Source organism: Suillus fuscotomentosus (genome assembly GCF_016647785.1).
Source record: "Suillus fuscotomentosus strain FC203 chromosome Unknown F5891scaffold_13, whole genome shotgun sequence".
Classification (NCBI taxonomy): Eukaryota; Fungi; Basidiomycota; class Agaricomycetes; order Boletales; family Suillaceae; genus Suillus; species Suillus fuscotomentosus.
The window spans coordinates 670,381-691,291 of record NW_024539525.1 but is presented as its reverse complement, the minus strand read 5'-3'; the positions used below and the strand labels follow the sequence as shown (position 1 = coordinate 691,291).

The following is a 20,911-nucleotide window of genomic DNA, read 5'->3' as shown; positions in this document are numbered from 1 at the left end:
TGATGATTTGCGTAAGACGATGAGTGTAAAGGGGCTGGTGAACCGATAAAGGCCACGTGTCAGTCATGGTGGCAATACTGAACGTTGAACACACGACAGCAAATTACCGACACTGTGTCAAGCTGGACTCGCATGGACTTTTTATCGCAGACCTATATCGCCCTTCGCGGTCCAACAGGCGCTCCTCAGTCTGCGCAGGACACGATCGCAAAACTTAGTGACCGGTTATCTCCTTCTACCCTCCTTGCGGACAGACGCGCTGCTGTCCTTGCGTTGAAGGGTTTGGCTCGCGATTGCAAGGAAGATGTCGGTGAAAGAGCCCTTCCTGGTCTCCTCGAAGTCCTACAGAATGATGCGGAAATAGATGCAGAAATAGCAAAGGCCGTGCTCGAGACTATTACCCAGCTCTGTGAACCCGAGGATGATTCCAAGGATCTTGCGTTAAAACACACAGACTACGTTATCAGAAACGAACAGGCAGTTCATGTTTTGTTCTCCCTCCTTGGTGATGCACACTTCTATACTCGTTATGCGACACTACAGTTGCTCTCGGTGCTACTACAGAACCGCCGTTCTCAAGTTCAAGGATATTTCCTCAAGGCCCCTGCTGGCACCTCCAGTGTCATTGCCGTCTTGGAGGATAAGCGCGAGATCATTCGTAATGGTATGTATTTTAGCTACTCCATCTCGTCCCACGCGTGGTACACTGGTAGACCTGCTCATACTACCTGTCTCGACAAAGCTGGATGTTGAACATAACTTAGTCCTCGCGTGGCCGTACTCATACCTAAGTTCCACATGTAACAGGGCTTTCAGACGACAGTGTCCGACGCAGGTCTACCAAAGCCGGCATAAGACTCGTTGATTTCCCTTACTAACGCCAGTACACTTTCAGAAAGCATCATCGTGATCCAAATGCTTATTTCTCAAAGTCCTGACATACAGAAGGTGCTTGCCTTTCAAGGCGCATTTGAAAAGCTCTTCAATACTGTCACACACGAAGGTGGATTGGAGGGAGGTGTGATCTCACAGGACGCACTTCGATGTGTCGACAGTTTGCTTCGGTATAATAGCTCGAATCAGGTGATTAGTGTTCTTTGCTTGAAGCGTACTTTCATTGATGTTTACGATAGAGCTACTTCCGCGAAACGTCTCTTCCATCGTTATTATGCTCCCTCTTACTCTTACCGTCCAACCTTTCCCTTCAAGATCCAGTTCCACAAGAGTTTGCACTGCAATTCTGGGACTCGCAAAAAGTGGCAAATGTGTCACTGGTGCTTGGTATTATGGGAATGTTAGTTGGGTCTAAAGGCAGCGTCAGTAGATTCCAATATTCTTCCTACGTTTGTTTCATAGTTTCTTCAGAGTCAAGAACTATCTGTCTTCGTGCGAGGCTTTGTCGAACTAGCCCTCGCATCCAATGCGCCAACACCCCTCAAGACTCAGGTCCGTTTTATACGGCAAGCATCTCACGATATATAACCTGATTGTATGTGTGCGTTAGGCGCTCCTTCTCCTTCCTAGCACGTTGACTTTCCCGCTCTCGGAGGTAATTTTAACCCCCTATATGCCTGTGCCTGAGACACGCGGAGAAGAATGGGACAGATTGGAGCCGGCGTCCGCGCTTGATGCACTTGTAGAGCTTGCACTCCATGGAGAGTACAATGGGTTATACAGTGATAGTCGTACCAAGGAGGGACTTGAGCTAAGGAGTGCAGCTGTGACTGTCTTCGATGTACGTCATTGTCGTCCTTCACTAGAAAGGGTCGGAATTGATTCACTATAGAACTTTGTGCGGAAAGAGGATATCAGGCAGGCCATTGTGCAAGGGATGCTTCCTCCTCAACGTAAGCAGCATCTTCCATATCATGAAAAAACGACTCAGATTGTATTTTCAGAATCAAGCGAGGTTCCAATGATATCGCCCCTTCTGCACTCTCTTTGCCTCTCCCCATCTTCCCCTCTCAACATCGCTGATGTGACCTCTACTCATCTCGCTACACTCCTCTTTGCTCACCTGCTCGCCGGCTCCCCAAGAGCAAAAACTGCGGCCCGGTCTATCAAGCCTTCTTCCAGCATTCCGGGAGAGACTTCGGGTCCAGGAACACTTTTTGTCCCTGCAGATAATAATACTCCAGCGCCAACGCAGCCGGAGGAGGACGAGGAAGATGCCCCGCAGAGTTTGTTGCACCTCTTTTCCGAGAACCTCTCGTTGTGTTTCCTGTCTCGCTCAAGAGCTGAGAACGACCGTGAGGAACGCGAGTGGAATAGATCAATTGTTGGGTACATCTGTCTGCTTGCACAGTGGCTCTGGGATGACCCTAAAGCCACGAGGGAATTCTTAGAAGCCGGCGGGCTGGGCACAGTGAGTCTTCCGCCCGATTCTGCGAACACCCACGAGACCTCAGGAACCCATAGCTAGTAGAGCCTATTAACCAGACTTCTGAGTCGGAAGACCTCATACCTGGACTTTGCGCCTTTCTGCTGGGCATCTGTTATGAGTTCAATCGGGAACCGGGAGAGATCACCCGGCATGTGTCTTTAATTCTTTGTCTTTCACGCGTGTTTATATCTGCTTATTCAACAGCGCAACCATACATCCCATCATCTCTCGGTTGGGCGTAGATGTGCTCCTCGGACATATGTCTCGTGTACGAGAGCACGACTGGTTCAAGTCTATCAGCCCTGAATCCATGGTACTCCGTTATCCAACCAAGGCACTCCAAAACACCCCACCCGTTGAACAGGAAGGCGAAATATGGCTTGACTGGTCTTTCGTCGACTTCTGGAAATCAAATCAACGTGCGCTACCAGGTTTCTCTATCGCATATAATTGATTTAACGACTTCTTTGAAGATACCGTCCAGAGAGGTCTGGCAACGGACCCTAGCACCCTGGCTTCATCGTCAGGTCAGGAACAAGATACAGAGTATCACCAGTCACATTGACTTACTTGCGGTCACAGGTCCAAGTGCAGAATCCGCAATGCTCATCAATTCTCTCAAAGACGTCATTCGCTCTCAAGTGCAGGAAATAGACGCATTGCAACTTCGTCTCAAGGAGCTATCAGTTGCTGAAGCTCGGGTACGTAGTCATGGATGTATCCGGACGCTGCTGCTTACTATGATTAACCGACAGTTGGCTGACTCAGAGGCGCGTATTGCGGAGCTTGAGGCTGAATTGCAAACATCAGATGGCAAGAAGAAGGAGGTCGAGAAGGAGCAAGAGGATCTTCTAGTCCTCCTCGATGATATGAGCACTAAGCGCAGACGAGACAAGCAGCGGATGAGAGAAGCAGGTATGGAAGTTTCCGAGGACGAGGCGGATGATGACGACGAAGATGAAGATGAAGGAGAGGATGAGTGAAACCTAGTACCCATCGATTTTTATCTTTGCTAGGGTTTCTATCGTATCTCAACTTTTTAGACCTCAAGTACATAACGTTAGGCAAAATACCCTTATTCTCCCCGTGGTCGGCGGCATGGCTTGAAAATCAATCATTGCAAGAGTCTCCTTTGTCCAGCATTCTTCCGTTCCAAGCACTACTTAAAGCCACAAAGAAGTGGGATCTGCACGACAGAAAATTGATGCTGGGAGTCCCTAACATGAATGACACAAGAAGTCTGCAATTGCATCGCCCAGTCATGCGGCACAGCTAATATTAATGTTCCGACAGCGACATAGCGGAACGCACGTGTGATGTACCACGAGGTCACTAGAACGGAAATGTAAGTGTTCACATGCTCAACAAAAGGGGGTTGTACGTGTTTCCGATTATTCGGGGATTGTGATACGCTAATTAAAGGAATAGCAGTGAAAAGACGTAGAAGTCTAATAAAAGAGATGCCAGACCAAAGTGGGACAAGTGTTGAAACAAGTGTACGATGAGATGGTGCTATGCTATGCTATACAAGTGATCCGTGGTGAAAGAGATGGGCTATGTATATGAATCCGCAACGCGAGAAATAATCAAGAAAAAAAGTACGCAGGTTGTAAAGGTTCCGCTCCTGTGTAACTTCTATGGGTTTTATTTGTCTATCTCCTCCGCACACCAGATATCCGGTGGTAAGCCAGCCTACTTACATAGCCTGTCCGATAGGAACATTGGTCCAAGTTTCCCAGAGTGCCTGTCGTGAACGACTATCTGCCAAGGATGATGCGAACATCACAATCTTCCACACATCCAGGAAATTGCTTCCGAGTCCTAGACTAATCCGCACAACACCGAGCTCGCGGCCGACCACTCGCTCAAAGTCTTTGAGCGTGACGCCAGGATACAGTTGCTCCATCTGGTCTTGAATACCCAGTAACGAGGCTGCACCCCCGGGATTGCACATGCAACCTGTGCGAAGAGAAATGTTCCACGTCACCGCAACATGTTCAATGAAGCTGTTTGGTATCATCTCCCCTGAAGGCTGCAGTCCAATGTTTCATTAAGATAATGATATAGTGAAAGTCGGGTACTTGCCGAGAGGAAGATAAGAGAGATTGTAGACCCGCTGTCACCCTGTTCCCCAATAGACTTCAGTCTCCTAGAAGGAAGCTTGGATAGAATATTAACGACAGGGGTTCCGGTCGAATCATGTCTCAGACGAGAGAGCGAGGTGACAAGATAATGGGTAAGACATGAGAGGCGGAGAGGGAGGAATGGCAGATATACAGAGAGAAATCGTAGACCGTCTGTGACCGCGGGTAACGTCATGAAATTAATGGTTCCATCCTAGCAATATGAATAAATTCGAAAGCACATAAATTTGAAAAGAACCATACTTCAAACTGTTCATGAAGAACACTCGTTCTAGTAAAAATCGAACCTGGCACCTGGACGACACCAACGGTTCCACCAGCGAACCATGGGCGCTCCAAGATCTCTAAGAACGACTCCTTGACAATGAGGGCTCCGACGCCCGTTGGATAACCGAACATTTTGTAAAAGCTCACAACCATAGCATCAACAGGGGTTTCCGAAAGAGAAATGACAGATGATGGTGCCAACGCGGCAGCATCAAGAAGTGTGTGATATCCAAGTGAGGATGCAAATCCGACGATTGAGAGTGGATTTTTCGCGTTAGAGATATTGGAAAGGCCGGTTAGGGCAAAAAGTGAAGAAGCGTTCTGTGGTCTGTGCTGACTCAAGATATCCTACCACGGAGAATTAACATTCAGCTGCTAGTTATGTTGAGTTGAGGCGCATATACGCGCAAAGGACATACCTTGGCAGTAGATAGAACGAAACCTCCAGTACTAGTTGATGGGATGTAATGTACTTCAGCTCCGCGACGTAAAGCGTACTCTCGGATTCCATGGACGCTATTATGAGAGTCGGCACCGAGGATATAGCCGTTATTGGACTTGAAGGGATATGCCTCCCCAACAAGCTTCAATGCAGCCGTTGCATTTGCTGTAAACACGACGGTGTACCCTGGCGGGGCTCGAAAGAATGAAAGAACCGTATCCCGCGCCTCGTCAGCATATCGTGATGATAACTTGGAGCTATGACTCAAATGAGTAATGATCGGCGACCGATTTATAGAAGCTCCGTACCTATTACTGACCGAATGTGTGTTTCCCATGACCGCTTCGGTTAGGAATGCGCTATGAACGCGAACAAGGCTCTCAGGATATTGTGCCCCACCCATGTAATCTACATATGTTTCACCGGTTCGATCCAATCTGGCGAAATCTGTTCTTCGGAGGGTATCAAGTATCCAGGTGCTCTGATATTCTGGAAACGATTTGAGAAATGCACTATATGCGCGTGCCTCAGCATCTTGTCGCGAGATCGAGGGCGTCAAGGGTGTGTATGTTGTCAGTGTCGGGTATAAATGAGTGACGTTCGGATTATGATTATGAGGAGGCGCCGAAGGCTTCTCGCACGAAAGTGTGTCATGCGACGATATTTTTGATTTCAATAGTGAACTCTGTGATTTGTGATATCTCAGACTGATGTGAGATACTGGAGCAGAATGATTATGATTGATGTTAACGCCGACGCGCTGTTCGCAAGATTGATGGGGAACCACAGAAGATGAGTGTTTGTTGCCCATGATGGTTCCTGTCGAATGATATCGGTGTAAGGGAGGGTCGGTGAACTACACAATGCCTTTATATATTTGGAGGACAAGCGCCTTGGCATTTCAATCGGGTCAAGGTCACCTATCTGACCAATCCATACCTCCAACGTCTGACCAATCTCTCCACACCTCCAATCGCGTCGGACGAAAGTCCATGAGGCTAACCAAGAAGTCAGTCTACGGTAATTGGTACCCCTGGCCGGTAGGAAAATGAGCCTAAGTTACAAGGGGTCCAGTCTAGTCCAGTATTCGCCTTTCCATTTGAAAGTTTGCGTGTTCAAAGTCGGTGCTAGAAGCGGCTACCAAGTCAAACCTTGTATTTTTGTTGTAGTACTAATATGCAGTCAGCGTACACCAGCAAAGGGTCCGCGGATGCTATCTTTGACAGCTGACTCGGATAAATGGTTTAGAGAGGGCTGTCTTTGAATGAGGCTGACCTGCGCAGCGGGTACAATTAATGTGATGCCGGACCTTGAGCACAGGTAGTCACTAGACTGACAAATGCGATGGTCCTGAAACGCTGGTCTATTACGGTCCTTCTTTTGACAGCATTCGTGCTTGTGGTGTGCAGCCTGGAATGACTCGGATATCTCGATACCCTACCAATTCGTGTTCGGCTGTTGCTTCAAGTTCCCTCAGCTCTCGTACCTGCAAGCATGAGCTGATGATCGTTGTCTTTATCATCACAACTGTCAGGGGCATGGAAGTTATAATTGACGCTGTTCAAAGTTCAGCGACCTTTGGTGCAAGAAAGTACTTGCAACTTCTAGAGCGGCAAGAACTTGAGATGGAGGTTAACGTTAATGCCCGAATTCAAGACGAGCAGCAAACCTAACCCGGTAACATAAGGAGCAGAAGATCCTACTTAGCTCCTCCCATGTCGTATAAATATCCGACCAGTGTCAGATGTGCACAGCCACGAGTCCAACTTGGGGCAGCTTTGTGTGAAACATTGGGCAGTCCGAGATTTGCAGTTCAAAAATGTACTCGTGGAGTGTCTGTTGTAGTCAGAATGAGCAGGAGTGACTTGCCCGATTAGCGGCGGCGATGTGAGAACATTTGTCGTTGCCGATACTAGGACCGAACGGGATTGGCACCGTCAATTTCCGGGCTGCCATGATGCGGAGAACAGCCACGCATGGCATGGGTGGTCCGTTCAGTACCTGAGAGTCATAAATTTTTGAGGGTTGAGTTTGAGTGGCTATTCGTTGACCGTCTTCTCCCACCACTCCACGTGAAGCGTATTGTATCGTACAGGCCATGCGTCTACATTCATTCATACAATGGTTTTGGATTCTACGCCCCACAATATGATTGATTCGGGTCAATCACATGGTCTGTGTGTCAGAGTCGCCTTGTTTGCCGGCAGGAGCCTCGGCTCCGCAGTCGCGTCCACACTGCTGTGCGCGTGCGCATTCTATTTTGTCTTTGCTTCCTATTGACAGATATCTCACTGTCGACATCTGTCTGCACTGCCCGGCAAAAGCCATCGGATCCAGATCACGGCCAAAATACTACCCAAACTGAAAAAAATTAATGTCATCACTTTCATTTAAACTAAAACCTCATACTGTCTCAGTTGACTTACTGTGCGACCTTCTCAGTCTGTGAAATATTGCAGCGCTTCATTCCAACGTACGTGTCTGAGTTAACGGTATTTTCCGAAGTTCCCTCGTAGCTATGATAGCTCAAGCCATGACCATTTTTTAAACATGTGTCATTCGAACAGGGAAAACGATTGCGTGAAATTCGCTTGATGTGCCAAATGTCTTGGGCTTACTGTTGTTCAACATATACCGGGTACTGGATGCCCGAAGTTCTGAAAGAAAATTTCATTTGAAAACCATCAACACCCAAGATCATACCGTCAAAGGAGACTCCTTGCAACTAACGAGGGCATCATTGATGCATTGATGGCTCACATGGTGTGGAGGGCCTGAATGACGGTAGTCGACAGATCGGCTAGGTAGCAAATTATACCTGCAGATGAGGGGGAGCACCGCGTGTCCTTAGCCGAGCCAAAAGAAATATCCTACCAGCTACTCAAGCCAAATTATTGTGCACCACTAACACCGCCCCAGACTCGCTCGCAACGCCATCTCTGAGGATAATAAGTGGCGGCAAATATAAAGAAAGATGATCCGAAGACGGCGAAACCAGATACAGAAACGGCCAGCAAGAGGTTGAGTAAAGATATGGTGGTGTTAGTTGCTGGAAGCGTGTTCCTGGACCCGTCTAGGGTACAGGTCTATGGAAAAAAATCCTTTGTCCAATGATCGATACCGGCCCGCTCACGGTCCGCTCGGATTGCTTGTTTCGGTCAACAAATTCTCGCGCTCTCTCTCTATCCGTCTTTTCGTTGAGGGGTCTTATGTTCTCCTGACTTTCACCACGATCTCACATGGCTGCGTCTTCGTCGACTGCCGTGCGCTCTGTGCATGAACTCTCGTTCCTCCTGATTCTCTTGTTATCACAGATTACCATATCGTTGACGATGGCGTTTCCGTCGTCTCTTCCTTTTTGCTCCGGAGGTTGATTGAGTATCAAGGAGTATCGAGAACGTGGTTCGCCGCTTCTCAGCAGTACCCAGCTGGAGTATTCTTGATGGTGTCAGCCCCGACAGTCCGTCATATCATTGATAACTTTCCTATGATGACTCGTGCCCATTTTGACGATTTGGCTCGTGCTCATACACTGTCTGTCAAAGTTTCTGATACGCACGATTATTTTCATGACCTCCTCCGTGTTCACACATGTAATGATCATTGCGGCGATCTACTCTTCGTCTTCAAGCATTTGTTGCACGCGCGACGTCATTTTGATCCGGAACATCTTCCTGAACCCTTTTCGCAAACGAGCAAACAGACTTGCGCTGTTGCGAAGGCTCCGTCCCGTGCCACTCGTCCTGACACGGAGCGCATCGCTACTCGCCAACAAGACTCTGCGGCCCATCGACATGACTTTGACTCTGATGTTCCCGTGGAGGACGATTTCCAGTTCCCCACGATTTGCACGAAGGCTGAAAAGATGAAAACCATTGCTGAATGGCAGGATAAGATGTCGCTTGCTAACCAGAAACGTGGCGCGTGTGCAGTCTGTGCGTACAATGTTCGTGCTGCCGACCTCGTCTCTGTTCCGCTTTTTAAGAAAAAAAGAGCAAAAAAAACGCCATCCAAATTTCTCCTTATTCTTTTGCAAAATGAATGCTTGCCCGAGCATACGCTACCTCGATCTTACGATTTTGAATTGTATTCACGCGCTATTTTGTATCCCAAGGGTATGATTGATCGATGAAGGATGGGTTTGGGTTTGAGAAATGTCGGGTCCAGGTATACCCGTAGGGTCATTGTATAATTAGAGGCCTGGATGACTGGGTGCAAGCCTGAGAGATGGGCCACACCCTGGGTGCACGTGATCCTCGGGCCGGACTTTTGGAATTCTGCAGTAGTTCTTGTGCGTTCGACCTCGTTCGACAGTTCGAAAGCGAACACCGTTCAACGTTCGCAAAACTTCCCTGTTTCTTTTTCGTGAGCAAATTGAAAGTACTTACTAGCCATGTTCGCAGATATAGTCGAACTGAAGTGACCTATCTCGTTCTGTCGCACTGAACTCACTCAAGTCAGTCAAGCTCTTCTGGAGCAACATCGCCGTGGCCCACATCCTCCAATTCAAACGCGAGTCCCGTGAGCGTCTTCCGCTCACAACATTTTCATCGCTCGGTCAATTTCGCCACGTCCTCGCGAGATTCTTAACCGCAGCCATGTCTGATGGAGCCGTACCTGATGAGCCACGATCACCTCCATCGTCACAAAAGGATGCAGGGTTGAAGAAGCTCACACCATATTGGTACCCGTATACGACTATGGCAAAGGAGCGGTGGATCGGGCGGGAGATCCTAGAAATCGTGTCAACAGAATTTAGAGATCGATCCATGGAGTACTATGTAGGTGCTTACAAGTCAATTACTCATTTCTTCTCTAGAAATCACTATTCATTTCACAGCGATACGCCCTCGAATCCGGAGTGACAACAATTAATGGCAAGGTCGCAAAACCAAACACAGTAGTGAGGAATGGCGATCGTATAGAGTGAGCGCATTTTTTCTGCGTTGGAGGCATACCTTTATCCATTGATGTAGGAATGTTGTACACCGACATGAGCCTCCAGTCACATCTACACCCGTCAAAATTGTATTGCATGATAAGGAGCGCGACTTTTTGGTTATCGATAAACCTGGTAGCATAGTTCGTCCTTTGTAAATCTGCTTACAGTGCAACTAATTTAAAGATGTGGTACAGCCAGTACATGCATCTGGTCGGTACTACCGTCACAGCTTGGTAGAGATCCTTCGTAACGAATTTGGTTTCCCGAAAATTTATAGTGTGTCCATATCTACTCGAAAACAAACCTTACTGATTCACTCACAGCAATAAACCGCTTGGATAGACTTACATCCGGTTTGATGATCGTACCTATTGAATGCTGATCTGGCACGTTCGTTATCAGGCGAATTCGTCAATGGTCTAATCCACAAAGAGTATATTGCTCGTTGCAAAGGAGAGTTTCCCGCGTGAGTACTTTTAATATCTACCCATATGGTTGTATTGAGGAAATGGGCATAGTGAGGAAACGATATGCGAAGAACCCCTCTTGACTGTTGATCGACAGATGGGGCTTAACATAGTACACCCGGAAGGCAAGGTACGCGGTGGCTTTAGCTGTCAGTGCAGTTTTTGACAGTTTGCAGCCAGCGAAGACTATTTTTAACCGGCTTCATTACGATTCCGCGACCAACACGAGTGTGCTTCACTGTGAGACTTTTAGTTATACATTGTATTTGATGAACACATTCTTTCTCTTCAGGCCGTCCTATGACAGGTCGATGTAGGGCTCACACAGATGTCATGTCGGATGTTCCTGACCAAATTCGTTGCAGCACATCAGATACGAGTTCATCTACAATACCTCGGTCATCCAATAGCCAATGACCCTGTTTACTCTGAGGAACGAATATGGGTGAGGGTCCTCGTGTGATCTCAAGAATGCCTTGTATAACATCCACTCCGTCCATAGGGAGTTAATCTTGGCAAAGGGGGCGTGGATGTTATTCCTTGCGAGCACCGTGCTGCACCAGCGCCACCGGCGCATCTGCTGAGTGACAATAGTCCGGAAGCTCTTAATCTGAAACCCTCCAATGACACAGACTCACCCTTATTACTTACTTCGGAAGAGGAGAGCAATGCGAGAGCGAAATTGCTTCCACGCGAAACCGGGCACGATATTGGAATGGGATCACCTGTCCCGTTGTCATCTGAGGCAGTGGAAATTATAACGAAACTCCGGCATATGAAGGTGGGCGATTCAAAGCATGAGCAAGTGTGTGACGCACTCATAGGAAATAGGACGAAGATGAGGATTGGAGTCGCTGGCGAGATGTCGTATTTCGGGCGAAGGCCTCACTCACACCAAAAGACATCCCTCGTGCCCCTCTTCCTCCACAGAACAAACGTAAAAAAGGGGGTCCTTCCCTCCCACAAACACCTCTGCCAGAAGATGTGTCCTTGGCCCCACAGTTGACTCAAGGGGAAGCTTTAGCACGGCTCTCGCAGATGGAAGCCCCCTCCCCAGCTGTTGACACAGCGACAGGAACGCTGTATTGTTCAGAGTGCTACTTACCGTTACATCCTGATCCAAAGCCAGAAAGGTTGTACATTTTTCTGCATGCCCTTAGATACACCACAAGCCTCGGGTGCTTTGAGACAGATATACCAGAGTGGGCAGCTGAAGGATGGAAGTGGGACCAGGCTTAGATGGCACTACGTTCTGCAATACTATTTTTACATTTGTGTGCGCATGTATCAATTACCGAGTACCTACTGCCCCAAGAAGCTCAGCGAAGTTTGTTGAAAGATTGTCCAGATTTTTTTGCCTTGTTCCTTCAGAATTCTATGTATATAGTTCACACCATCACATCACGGAGAACTTGTATTCGCTTGTACAGAACTCTCAAGCAAGTCACGAAGCTGTCCAAACTAGCATGCATCATATGATGATCTCAGGCTGCCATCACACGAACTTACGTAAGTTGCGATTTGTTTGTTCGCTGCGTATGAGGTACTAGTAGCAGCTTGAGCCTTCAACACATTAATTGCTCGGACGACGACATCTTGGATAGTCAACACTCATATAGTCTTATTGAACGTTTAGATTCGGATAACTTTATGGACCGATGGTAAGTCGCTATTCCTGTGTACGCTACCTTGACAGCTGATAGGTGACATGATCCCCCTCGAGACACATCATGACTATACAGTTCTTCCGACGTCGAGCGAGCCAAGGGAAGATGTTAGCGAGGGCGCTGACCCTATTCTAGAATCATTACTACGAGACAATAAGGGCGTCACGCTTTATACACCGCATGGAGGCTCTCTAGTTGTTCATGAAGATGGTCATGCCTACAACTTTTCATATGGACCAAGCGGAATTTCAGGTCTAGTTCACAATCGTTATGCTGTTGCGTGCGCAGCGTTTGCTGGGATTGGCGGTGTTTCATTCGGGTATGACCAAGGCGTTATTTCCAATGTCCTAGTCATGAAAGACTTTCTGGCTCGGTGGCCAATTGGACCATGGGAGAAAGGATTGATGAGTATGCGAAGCGGCGATCTCATTTAGTATCTCCACTCATATTTGAAATGACAGCTGCTGTTCTTGAGCTTGGCGCATTGTTTGGCGCTATTACGAGCGGAATCTTGGCAGACAAATATTGTCGACGTCAATCCATTTTCTTCGCATCTAGTGGGTCATCTGTTTATCCCAGAAAAGAGATCTAACCACGGGCCTTCTCAGTCATTTTCTGTCTTGGTTCAGGACTGCAATGCGGGGCGCAGTCGTTAAACGATCTTATCATTGGGCGAGCAATTGGTGGCTTTGGAGTTGGGGCCCTAAGGTAATGTCGAATCTTGAATGGGCTCTATTTATGTAACTGAGTGGCGATAGTATGCTTTCACCGCTTTACATGGCCGAGATTAGCCCTCCTGAGCTCCGCGGCTCACTCATGGCGCTTGAGCAACTCGCTATCGTTCTTGGTGTTGTGTTTGGGTTTTGGACAGGTTTTCTTACGAGACACAGTTCGTGCTTCTGTCGTGAATCCCGATTGTTCTCATTTGTTACATTGGGTTCATAGTTGCCGGATCTGCTTCATGGAGAATTCCACTGGCACTCCAGTTTCTCCCAGGTATCTCGCTTTGCCTCGGATGCTTTGTTCTGCCACCTTCACCCCGACTGCTGGTGCTCCGTGGTCGCATCGACGATGCACGGAGTACTTTAGCCAAACTTCGTTTGCGCACTCCTGACGAAGCAAAAGAAGATCCGTTGATCCAGGTATTTTTTTCCTCCTATCTATGTCTACATTCAATGACAGCATCATAGCTTGAACTATTGGAAATGCAAATCAATGTTGCTCTCGTCCGACAAAAATCAACAGATGGACTCTCACGCGAAACATGGGCAACCCTCTTCGGTCGGGAGTACGTCAGACGGACACTTATTGGCATCATGATCATGTTCTTTCAACGTGAGTATCATCAGGTGTCATCTTCATATATTGTGTGCGAGTCTGTACCTAAACATGAATTGTGCTATAGAGTGGAGCGGCATTAATGCACTTCTTTACTATGGTCCAACTTTAGTTGAAAGCATAGGGATGCGCGGGGACACCGTCACACTTCTCGTTTCAGGTGGGATCGGAATCATCCAATTTCTTGCAGTTTTCCCGGCCATCATATTTCTCGACCGGTGGGGTGTGTGATTTGTCTTTTTTGTACCTTCATGTTTTCTTAGTGCACTTCTCATAGGCCGTAAACCCCTTCTCAAAGGTTCCCATTTTTATTCTTGAATCACCCACTTTGTGACTCACTGCAACAAAGGCGGCAGCGCAATTATGGCTGTGTCGCATTTCATGATCGCAATCTTAGTATGTCCCCTAATCATGATCAGCACGTACTGAGCCACAAGAATTCCATGTTATACAGATCCACCTTTTTCATGATGACTGGGAATCGAACACCATAGCTGCTTGGGTAGCGGTGTTGTAAGTTTTTTTTTACCCAGCTTCTCTCCACTTATTCAGATGAAATGATTGCCAATAGTTGCACGTACATATTTACTGCAGCTTATGGCATGTCCTTTGGACCCATTGGCTGGGTTCTTCCCAGTGAAGTATTCCCCCTTTCAATGCGAAGCAAGGGAGTTTCCTTATCAACAGCTTCGAACTGGATCAACAATTGTCTGTTCTGTTGTCTATTTCCGCGACTCATACTAACATAAGATCCTTTTTTCCCCCGCCGGCGCTCCTCTTCCTGTGTAGTCTTGATTGGCCTGATCACACCGCCGCTGATGGAGATGTCTTCTGCGTATGTTTATCCTCTTCATTCATATATCTCAGCGGTGATATATCGTTTGCGGACTTTGGCAGTGCGACCTTTATGATTTTTGCGTGCGCCTGTTTCGGGGCCTACCTGTGGTCTAGTTATGTTGTTCCAGAGACGGCAGGCGTTTCTCTCGAAGAAATAGATGCAGTCTTTGGTTCTGCAGCAGGTCAGGAAGACCGCAAACGGAAATGCGAGGTAGGAGATTGTCCTGCTTAGTCTATGTTAGTAGTCTTCCTATTCTAAAACATTATTCTAGCTGGAACGCGAACTCGGGCTGCACGACCTAATTAAGGGTCTCATTCCTTCGGAGGCACTAGACCGCCAAGAGTAGCAACAGCACTAATGAATTCAACAAGATGTGGTATATACGTATCTAGATCAACCACGTTACCGTGTTATCTAGCTACAATGTGTACAGTACAGCGCACTAATACTCCAGATGGTTCCTGTCATTATACATGTTGTTCTCCAAGAATACGAATGGATTAGTGAGCGTTCCAACTAATAAATATGATTAAGGCGACAAGCGTGTCAGGGCATGGTAAGGAACGTGACAAAGAGCGTATGATGTGTGGTGATGTGAATGCTGTGTGGTACATCGATAAATTAATTGGAGGTAGTACGCCGCCGTCCTGTGAGAGTGCCATATGCGCCCGAGAAGAGTTTGAGCTTCCCGGAAGGAGTATCCGGTTGGTCCCGTGCCGTATGTTTGCGGCGGGAGTCGCGTTGCTGCGGCACAGGGAAGAAGTGCACCGAGTGATTCGCGTTTTGGTACAACATGCGTGACTCAGACTCTGCAAACATCATACGCTGGGGAGATCGTGGCGTGTATGAATCGGGGGAATAAACGAACGACTTTGAATCCCGTGGTCAGACACGTGGCAAGACACGAGAACATTAGTGAATGCTCACAACTTTGCGCTCCACCTGCATCACGACGGGATCAGGACCACTCTGTTCTGACTCTTCCGAATCGGTCTCCCTTTCAGCCTGTGACGGCCACACCCATGGCTTCTCCACCGGCTCGGTCTCCAGCACCGGCTGATCCTCGTCATCATATACAGCTTCTGCCCAGCAGATATCCAAGAAACAGTCCTTTGGAGCGTACAGAAGCTGCTCGTCTAGTGCTCCAAGACAAGTAACATCAAAATCTACTTCGCGTAAGGAGCTGTCAAAAATCCATATGGAGCGTTCAAGTCCCGCTGGCCCTGGGGTCACTGGTACAGGATCGACGACAATGGGACTCAAAGAATCTTGCGTGCGTGGTGAGGGCCTTTTTGGCTTGTTTGAAGTAGAAACGGGGTAGTCTTTGGGAGGTGGTGTAGGCGGACTCGGCGGGTGGAAGAAATCGATCGGTGTCGGTGAGCGTGGGGGACTAGGATGTTCATAACGGTACTCAGGGAATGCGTGTGCGAAGGAACTGTCAGGGATTTGCGTTTCTAATCCCATGAACGCGTCTGAGGTAGCTCGAGGGCGAGCAAAGGACTCTCCAGTGGGGGAGTAGAATGGAGCGAGCTGTAAATGCTGAATCAGAAGCCATAGGAAACGAAAAAGAGCATATTAGCACTTACAGGGAAGTCGATGCATGAATCGTCTATGCTTTTCCTGATAGATGTTGGAAAAGATATCTGGGTGAGTCTCGTGAAGCGGGTCGCGAAACGGTCGCGAGGAGTGCATCTGTCGACAGTCAACCCCGTAGACTTCAAGTTCATCGTAATAATTTTTTACAAGGGGAGAGAGAGGAGGGAAAGGATTCGAAAGGAAATGCCACAGCAAGCGCAGACAACCAACACCTCGGGAGGGGGGAAATAGGTCTCGTCGTGAGGGTTCATCGCTATCTTTATCCAAAGCAAAAGTATGGGCGTCAAATAGTGGTGTACCAACGCGGAGACCCGAAGCCAACCTTAAGTGATAATGAAACGTAATGTATTGCGTACTATGTGGGCTTCTCTGTTGAGAAGCGGGAATTGGACTGACAGGATGCATTGGGCCGCCGGGAAGAACCAGTGATCATGGGAAGGCAACACGATGACTGCATGATGGATCAGGTTAATCGTTGTAGGTCGTAATCGGTTCCCAAATGACCGAGTCGAACGAGTAGAATTTGGGCTTCTGCGGCGGAACGAGTGACTTACTAGGTAACAAATGAGTAAAGGAGATATATAACCCTAGGAAGCAAGGGTCAATCTTATAGGGTCCTCCAGTATCAGTAGTAGGAGCCTTAACGACCCTTGATGAAAATGAATGGCAATCCATCACGCTATATAGACTGGCCATCAGAGGTGGGAGTGGAATTTAAAGCCGATTGGACGATGCCTTGGGTGTCATCCCTCCTTCATCTGTACCTCGACAAAAAATTTGTTGTCGGCTGCCGTGACATGCCGTACTTGAACACGATCGCCTACAGTCAAGATGAAGTTGTTGGACTTCTTCTCGTTTGACCAGTGATTGACAGACACGGCATATATGATGCGTGGAATCCGTAGTAACATCTTGAGGACGCCACCATGCCCCACCTGCGAATGCACAAATGGAATTTGTTACGGCTGGTGGAAACGGTGGTATCAGCCTAGTTATGAAACGTTAGCGTTGTTTAAGTTCAACCATACCCCATTATCACTTAGCATTCTAGTAAGAAATAACGTATTTGAAACGTTCCTCGTCGCGAGGCCGTGTTGGTACCATGCTAGGGTTGCACGTGTGCACAAGAAACACTGTGATTACTCCGATATATTGCTACTGCACAAATAAACACACGAAAAAGACAAACAACGCATGTAGTAGGTCACGAAAACGATGTGTAAGTCTCCACAAGGAGAAACAAGCTACGGTAGCGGTATAGGCGTGAGTTAAAAGAGAAATTAGCACATCGTCTCAGGTCGGATTCGGTATGGGACGCGATATGTGAGGTGTACAGTCCGTGTTGACGGGGTTAACGAGAGGCATAAGTGAAGCAATGCAACGAGCGTGGGGTGGGCGAGAAACACAATCGGACAAAGAGGATATAAGTCAAGTGTGAACATGGAATGGAAAGAAAGTAAAAGATAAAGCGGACACAAAAATGTGAGTAAAGTAACACTAACAACGGCCAGACTAAGAAAGTGAAGTGAATAAAGAACACAACAACCAATAGCCCAATGGGTCCCCCCTCACGAGGACATCCGAGGCTATCCTTCCCATCCACTCATTGTTTGCGACTTTTTCGAGAGGGAGAGACACCGGGTATACGGTAGGCACTTCCACAGCAAAGTATACCTCACTCCCTAGGCGATCCATATTTAAATGGATGCTTCCATCTCCTCTGGGCCAGATACAATGACATTTGCATTATTCCCTTCGTCCTCAGGGGCCACAAACTGGGAAGACTCGATAGGCTCGATAGCGCTTACAGGCTCTGCGCTTGCTGGTCCGTTTCCGCTGGCGCTCCGTCTGACTGAAGAGCCACCTTGGGGACCCGATCGCGGCGGGTTCGCACACCGGTCCTTGCCATGCGCGATGCGCAAATTCGCGTATTCTGGCTTAATCTTAATGCTGTCGATGGCCTTGATAGCGTTAGAGATATTAGTGAAGTTGACGAAGGCGCAGTTCCTGAAGATAACAATATCAGAAATTATCATCGGCCGTCAGACAAGATATCGCACTTCTCCCTGAGGAAATTGACCAGCTCAATATCTCCAAACTCGCCAAAGTCCCTTTTTAGCTTCTCCTCATTGAATAATTCAAAGTCTTCAATGCTGCCCACATAAACATTCCTGGTGGCCCCTGAGTGAACAGCGAGCGCGAGACTGGGCGGCAGTGGACCAGAATTTTTGCCCCAACCAATTTTGAGTCGACGGTTGTTCAAGGTAAGGCCTTGGTAAGATGCCACTTGGTAGAACGTAAATGCTGCTGCAGGGTCAACAAAGGTGACAAACTATCACCCAAATAGATCAGCATGTACATTCAGAACGTGCCATATAAATTTAACTGACGGCAATGTGCTTGTCCTGCATGTACCTTACGCTCTGCAACACACCACCCCGAATAGCGTTGCACAAATCCTCCGTTGTTGTTTCAGGATGAATATTGCCCAGATAGACCGTGCGATTGAGGGATTGACCACCTGTCATGTCTGTTGCAAAAGGGTATGGCGAATATGGCGAACCAAAGTGATTCGGACCCGCAGCAGGGCTAAGATTTGCAGATTGAGCGACGAGAGATTGGGCGGCAGCCGCCTGGGCAGCTTGTGCAGCAGCTTGCTGAGACTTTGGTATATATGCGCAACGGTCCTTGCCGTAGTTGACCCGCTTTCCGGCCCAAGCTGGCTCGGTAGGGAGCGTGTTAACCACCTGAATGGCCGTGTCGGCACCAGAGTGAGGTGAAAAATTCAAATACAACATACCTTGGTAGCAACCGAGATACTCAAGAAGTGTACGAATCCGATGTTCTTGTCACGGACAATTTTGACCTGATCAATTAGCCCGAACCGGCTGAGATCGTCCCGTAACTGCTCTTCTGTCGTGTTTTCATCCAGACCACCGAGGTATACGTTCCGGCTGGCATTGCTCTGGCTGATCGCAAGGCTCACCTGCGCACTGACAGGAGATGGCTTCCCCCATCCGATCTTAAGTTCCTGACCGTGAAGGGAGAGCTTCTTGATGGTAGCATCGGCATGAAACGCCGCAGCGGTTGCGCCATCCAGAAAGGACAGGAAAACACACGATTTTTCAGGAAGAACACGAATGGATTCGAGGGGGCCAAAGTGCACGAGGTTAAGTAGCTCATCAACAGAAGCGGTTGCAGGGAGGTTGCCAACATAAACGGTGCGACCAGTGGCATTGGTCGTTGCAGAAAGCGCGGCAGAAATAGCCGCCGGCGAGTAAGCACCTGGGGTCGGAGGAATGTTGACATTTAAAGAAGGTAGCCGAGATTGCTACAAGACACATATGAGATTAGCAATGTACCCATTTCCGTGTCCACAATAATAGGATGTACCTGACCATAGTTACCAGCTTGCGCGCCGTAGGGAAACCCGCCCAACATGTTCATTCCGGGCAATCCCATGCCAAGCATGTTGTAACCAAAGCCTCCATATGGGCCTACACCGTTTGACTGAGGCGCATGTTGTTGCTGTTGTTGCTGGGCAAATGCGTTTTGGTGTGCGGGGCTCATTTGAGGGTTCATGCCTGCACCATTAACAGCAGTGTTAATCGTAAGATTCGGAGTAGAGTAAAGCTGATTGGAAAAGGCAGGAGATGAAGGTTGGAAAGGCTGATTGATCTGGGCATGTGGACCATAACCATAGTTGGCAAAGGCGTCACGAGTAACAGTAGTAGGTGCCGCAGCGGAGGTAGCAGAAGCACTAAATGTGGGGGACCAACGTGCCTTTTTGGCATCAGGACCACCGACGGCATCCATAGACCTCTGTTTGACGGGTCAACTGTGCGATGATGAGATTGTAAAAAAGACAGACCTTCATCATGTCGAGTTCAAAACCGTAAGAATGGTAGTGAGTTGCAAAAGCTGTTTGGGAGTCGTCCATATTTCCGGGTATGAGGTAGGAGAATTAAATGGATTGAGAAGGAGAGCAACGGCGGAATGTATGTATTGAAAAAAACCGAGGACCAAGTTAGAAAGGGTTTTGCAAGGTATAATGAATGATAGGGAGGTAGAGAGCGTGGGTAGGGCAGAATGCTGTGATGTACTGTCGTAGTACTTGTAGTACTCGTAGCCTGCCCTGTGCAAATGAGAGTGACTGATAATAAAAAAACACGCACAAAAAGATGAGCGAAGAGTGCGATCTGATATAGATAAACTTGCGTTAACGAAGAACTGAACAGAAACGAGTCAGGACAAGTCTAGCACGAGAGCTAAGCTAGAAACAAGTCCAAGACAAGATCGTCTCTTCAATTCACGGCCCCAACGAAATAATAAACAAAGATCGCAGGAACGCGGGCGACGACGAGCAGCACCAAACGTGAATCAGAAGAAGAAAAAAAAACAACCAACGACAAGCGAATTCGAACGATGTAGCGGAAGAACTGGTTTTTCACATCAATATCTGACTTTCCCACATAATGACGCACGGACCCATCGTTTCACGTTCATCACGACGTTCATCACCGAGGTCAAATATGCAGATCCCCGGGTTTGTGAAGAGAAGGAAGGCGAGTTTTATCAAAATTTCGAAGCCTAGGATGGTATCAGGTAAATTCGAACAATTCGCTAGGAATCAGGATTCATGCTCGCCGTCTCCTCATACCAGTGAGGTTTTACCTTCCTCCGTTTAAAAAACGGCAGGTTCTGACCACGGACAAGCACAATGAGCCTTGTGAGGCATGACTTTTCGCAGTCCAGGCTAACAATTGCTCCAAGTGATGGTACTCGGAAGTTCGCCAGGTTTAGATTCAGGTACCCTCGTCTTCTCGA

At 48.0% G+C, this 20,911-nt stretch overlaps 7 protein-coding genes across 7 annotated transcripts; 3 read left to right on the top strand and 4 right to left on the bottom strand.

The window, feature by feature from the left end:
- The first annotated feature begins 71 nt into the window (after positions 1–71).
- F5891DRAFT_1105782 (p115 like vesicle tethering protein) lies at positions 72–3,515 on the top strand. The gene is made up of 12 exons (XM_041363646.1): positions 72–664; positions 896–1,083; positions 1,134–1,316; positions 1,366–1,446; positions 1,505–1,735; positions 1,787–1,847; positions 1,899–2,365; positions 2,419–2,537; positions 2,588–2,802; positions 2,857–2,910; positions 2,966–3,084; positions 3,139–3,515. Exons 1-12 carry the CDS (start codon positions 133–135, stop codon positions 3,364–3,366), a joined length of 2,478 nt encoding a protein of 825 aa, XP_041229010.1. The 5' UTR covers positions 72–132; the 3' UTR covers positions 3,367–3,515.
- Positions 3,516–3,628: 113 nt separating this feature from the next.
- F5891DRAFT_101399 (PLP-dependent transferase) lies at positions 3,629–6,291 on the bottom strand. The gene is made up of 5 exons (XM_041360814.1): positions 5,545–6,291; positions 5,214–5,493; positions 4,771–5,142; positions 4,469–4,720; positions 3,629–4,415 (listed from the first exon to the last, which is right to left on the bottom strand). Exons 1-5 carry the CDS (start codon positions 6,045–6,047, stop codon positions 4,080–4,082), a joined length of 1,743 nt encoding a protein of 580 aa, XP_041229009.1. The 5' UTR covers positions 6,048–6,291; the 3' UTR covers positions 3,629–4,079.
- Positions 6,292–7,135: 844 nt separating this feature from the next.
- F5891DRAFT_1171582 (uncharacterized protein) lies at positions 7,136–9,089 on the bottom strand. Its single transcript, XM_041365550.1, has 7 exons — positions 8,854–9,089; positions 8,476–8,664; positions 8,146–8,299; positions 7,997–8,106; positions 7,855–7,893; positions 7,663–7,752; positions 7,136–7,597 (listed from the first exon to the last, which is right to left on the bottom strand). The coding sequence occupies exons 1-7, from the start codon at positions 9,030–9,032 to the stop codon at positions 7,525–7,527; spliced, it is 834 nt and encodes a 277-aa protein (XP_041229008.1). The 5' UTR covers positions 9,033–9,089; the 3' UTR covers positions 7,136–7,524.
- Positions 9,090–9,442: 353 nt separating this feature from the next.
- F5891DRAFT_1019360 (pseudouridine synthase) lies at positions 9,443–12,154 on the top strand. The gene is made up of 11 exons (XM_041361084.1): positions 9,443–10,017; positions 10,077–10,162; positions 10,213–10,318; positions 10,373–10,454; positions 10,581–10,644; positions 10,697–10,775; positions 10,822–10,885; positions 10,938–10,952; positions 11,011–11,090; positions 11,148–11,426; positions 11,477–12,154. Exons 1-11 carry the CDS (start codon positions 9,835–9,837, stop codon positions 11,882–11,884), a joined length of 1,446 nt encoding a protein of 481 aa, XP_041229007.1. The 5' UTR covers positions 9,443–9,834; the 3' UTR covers positions 11,885–12,154.
- Positions 12,155–12,161: 7 nt separating this feature from the next.
- On the top strand, positions 12,162–14,924 carry F5891DRAFT_100835 (general substrate transporter). Its single transcript, XM_041360533.1, has 15 exons — positions 12,162–12,306; positions 12,369–12,720; positions 12,774–12,869; positions 12,921–13,020; positions 13,071–13,201; positions 13,258–13,454; positions 13,503–13,647; positions 13,718–13,873; positions 13,928–13,948; positions 14,000–14,046; positions 14,105–14,163; positions 14,222–14,358; positions 14,440–14,485; positions 14,548–14,698; positions 14,760–14,924. The coding sequence occupies exons 1-15, from the start codon at positions 12,304–12,306 to the stop codon at positions 14,832–14,834; spliced, it is 1,716 nt and encodes a 571-aa protein (XP_041229006.1). The 5' UTR covers positions 12,162–12,303; the 3' UTR covers positions 14,835–14,924.
- Positions 14,925–15,109: 185 nt separating this feature from the next.
- Positions 15,110–16,215, bottom strand: F5891DRAFT_1185579 (uncharacterized protein; the record flags this gene model as incomplete). The annotated part of the gene is made up of 3 exons (XM_041366567.1): positions 15,110–15,358; positions 15,416–16,018; positions 16,075–16,215. The coding sequence occupies 3 exons, from the start codon at positions 16,213–16,215 to the stop codon at positions 15,110–15,112; spliced, it is 993 nt and encodes a 330-aa protein (XP_041229005.1).
- A 1,302-nt stretch (positions 16,216–17,517) lies between these two features.
- Positions 17,518–20,206, bottom strand: F5891DRAFT_101043 (uncharacterized protein). Its single transcript, XM_041360635.1, has 6 exons — positions 19,956–20,206; positions 19,478–19,906; positions 18,885–19,415; positions 18,475–18,831; positions 18,145–18,416; positions 17,518–18,091 (listed from the first exon to the last, which is right to left on the bottom strand). The coding sequence occupies exons 1-6, from the start codon at positions 20,022–20,024 to the stop codon at positions 17,782–17,784; spliced, it is 1,968 nt and encodes a 655-aa protein (XP_041229004.1). The 5' UTR covers positions 20,025–20,206; the 3' UTR covers positions 17,518–17,781.
- Positions 20,207–20,911: the final 705 nt, after the last annotated feature.

Excerpts from the sequence above, each read along its gene's own strand:
- F5891DRAFT_1105782 (XM_041363646.1), top strand. The coding sequence starts at position 133 with ATGGACTTTTTATCGCAGACCTATATCGCCCTTCGCGGTCCAACAGGC. Across the intron at positions 1,317-1,365 it reads TAGTTGGGTCTAAAGGCAGC|AGTCAAGAACTATCTGTCTT; the intron begins GTCAGTAGATTC and ends TAGTTTCTTCAG. Across the intron at positions 2,803-2,856 it reads CTTCTGGAAATCAAATCAAC|ATACCGTCCAGAGAGGTCTG; the intron begins GTGCGCTACCAG and ends ACTTCTTTGAAG.
- F5891DRAFT_101399 (XM_041360814.1), bottom strand. The coding sequence starts at position 6,047 with ATGGGCAACAAACACTCATCTTCTGTGGTTCCCCATCAATCTTGCGAA. Across the intron at positions 5,494-5,544 it reads ACACATTCGGTCAGTAATAG|CTCCAAGTTATCATCACGAT; the intron begins GTACGGAGCTTC and ends TTTGAGTCATAG. Across the intron at positions 4,416-4,468 it reads TCTCTCTTATCTTCCTCTCG|CCTTCAGGGGAGATGATACC; the intron begins GCAAGTACCCGA and ends ATTGGACTGCAG.
- F5891DRAFT_1171582 (XM_041365550.1), bottom strand. The coding sequence starts at position 9,032 with ATGTCGATGGGCCGCAGAGTCTTGTTGGCGAGTAGCGATGCGCTCCGT. Across the intron at positions 7,753-7,854 it reads CCGGTATATGTTGAACAACA|CTACGAGGGAACTTCGGAAA; the intron begins GTAAGCCCAAGA and ends GAGCTATCATAG. Across the intron at positions 7,598-7,662 it reads CAGACTGAGAAGGTCGCACA|TTTGGGTAGTATTTTGGCCG; the intron begins GTAAGTCAACTG and ends AATTTTTTTCAG.
- F5891DRAFT_1019360 (XM_041361084.1), top strand. The coding sequence starts at position 9,835 with ATGTCTGATGGAGCCGTACCTGATGAGCCACGATCACCTCCATCGTCA. Across the intron at positions 10,319-10,372 it reads TCGATAAACCTGGTAGCATA|CCAGTACATGCATCTGGTCG; the intron begins GTTCGTCCTTTG and ends GATGTGGTACAG. Across the intron at positions 10,645-10,696 it reads TGCAAAGGAGAGTTTCCCGC|TGAGGAAACGATATGCGAAG; the intron begins GTGAGTACTTTT and ends AAATGGGCATAG.
- F5891DRAFT_100835 (XM_041360533.1), top strand. Across the intron at positions 13,455-13,502 it reads AAGAAGATCCGTTGATCCAG|CTTGAACTATTGGAAATGCA; the intron begins GTATTTTTTTCC and ends ACAGCATCATAG. Across the intron at positions 14,047-14,104 it reads ATTTCATGATCGCAATCTTA|ATCCACCTTTTTCATGATGA; the intron begins GTATGTCCCCTA and ends CATGTTATACAG.
- F5891DRAFT_101043 (XM_041360635.1), bottom strand. The coding sequence starts at position 20,024 with ATGGACGACTCCCAAACAGCTTTTGCAACTCACTACCATTCTTACGGT. Across the intron at positions 19,907-19,955 it reads TTGAACTCGACATGATGAAG|AGGTCTATGGATGCCGTCGG; the intron begins GTCTGTCTTTTT and ends CCCGTCAAACAG. Across the intron at positions 19,416-19,477 it reads AAGCTGGTAACTATGGTCAG|CAATCTCGGCTACCTTCTTT; the intron begins GTACATCCTATT and ends TGTGTCTTGTAG.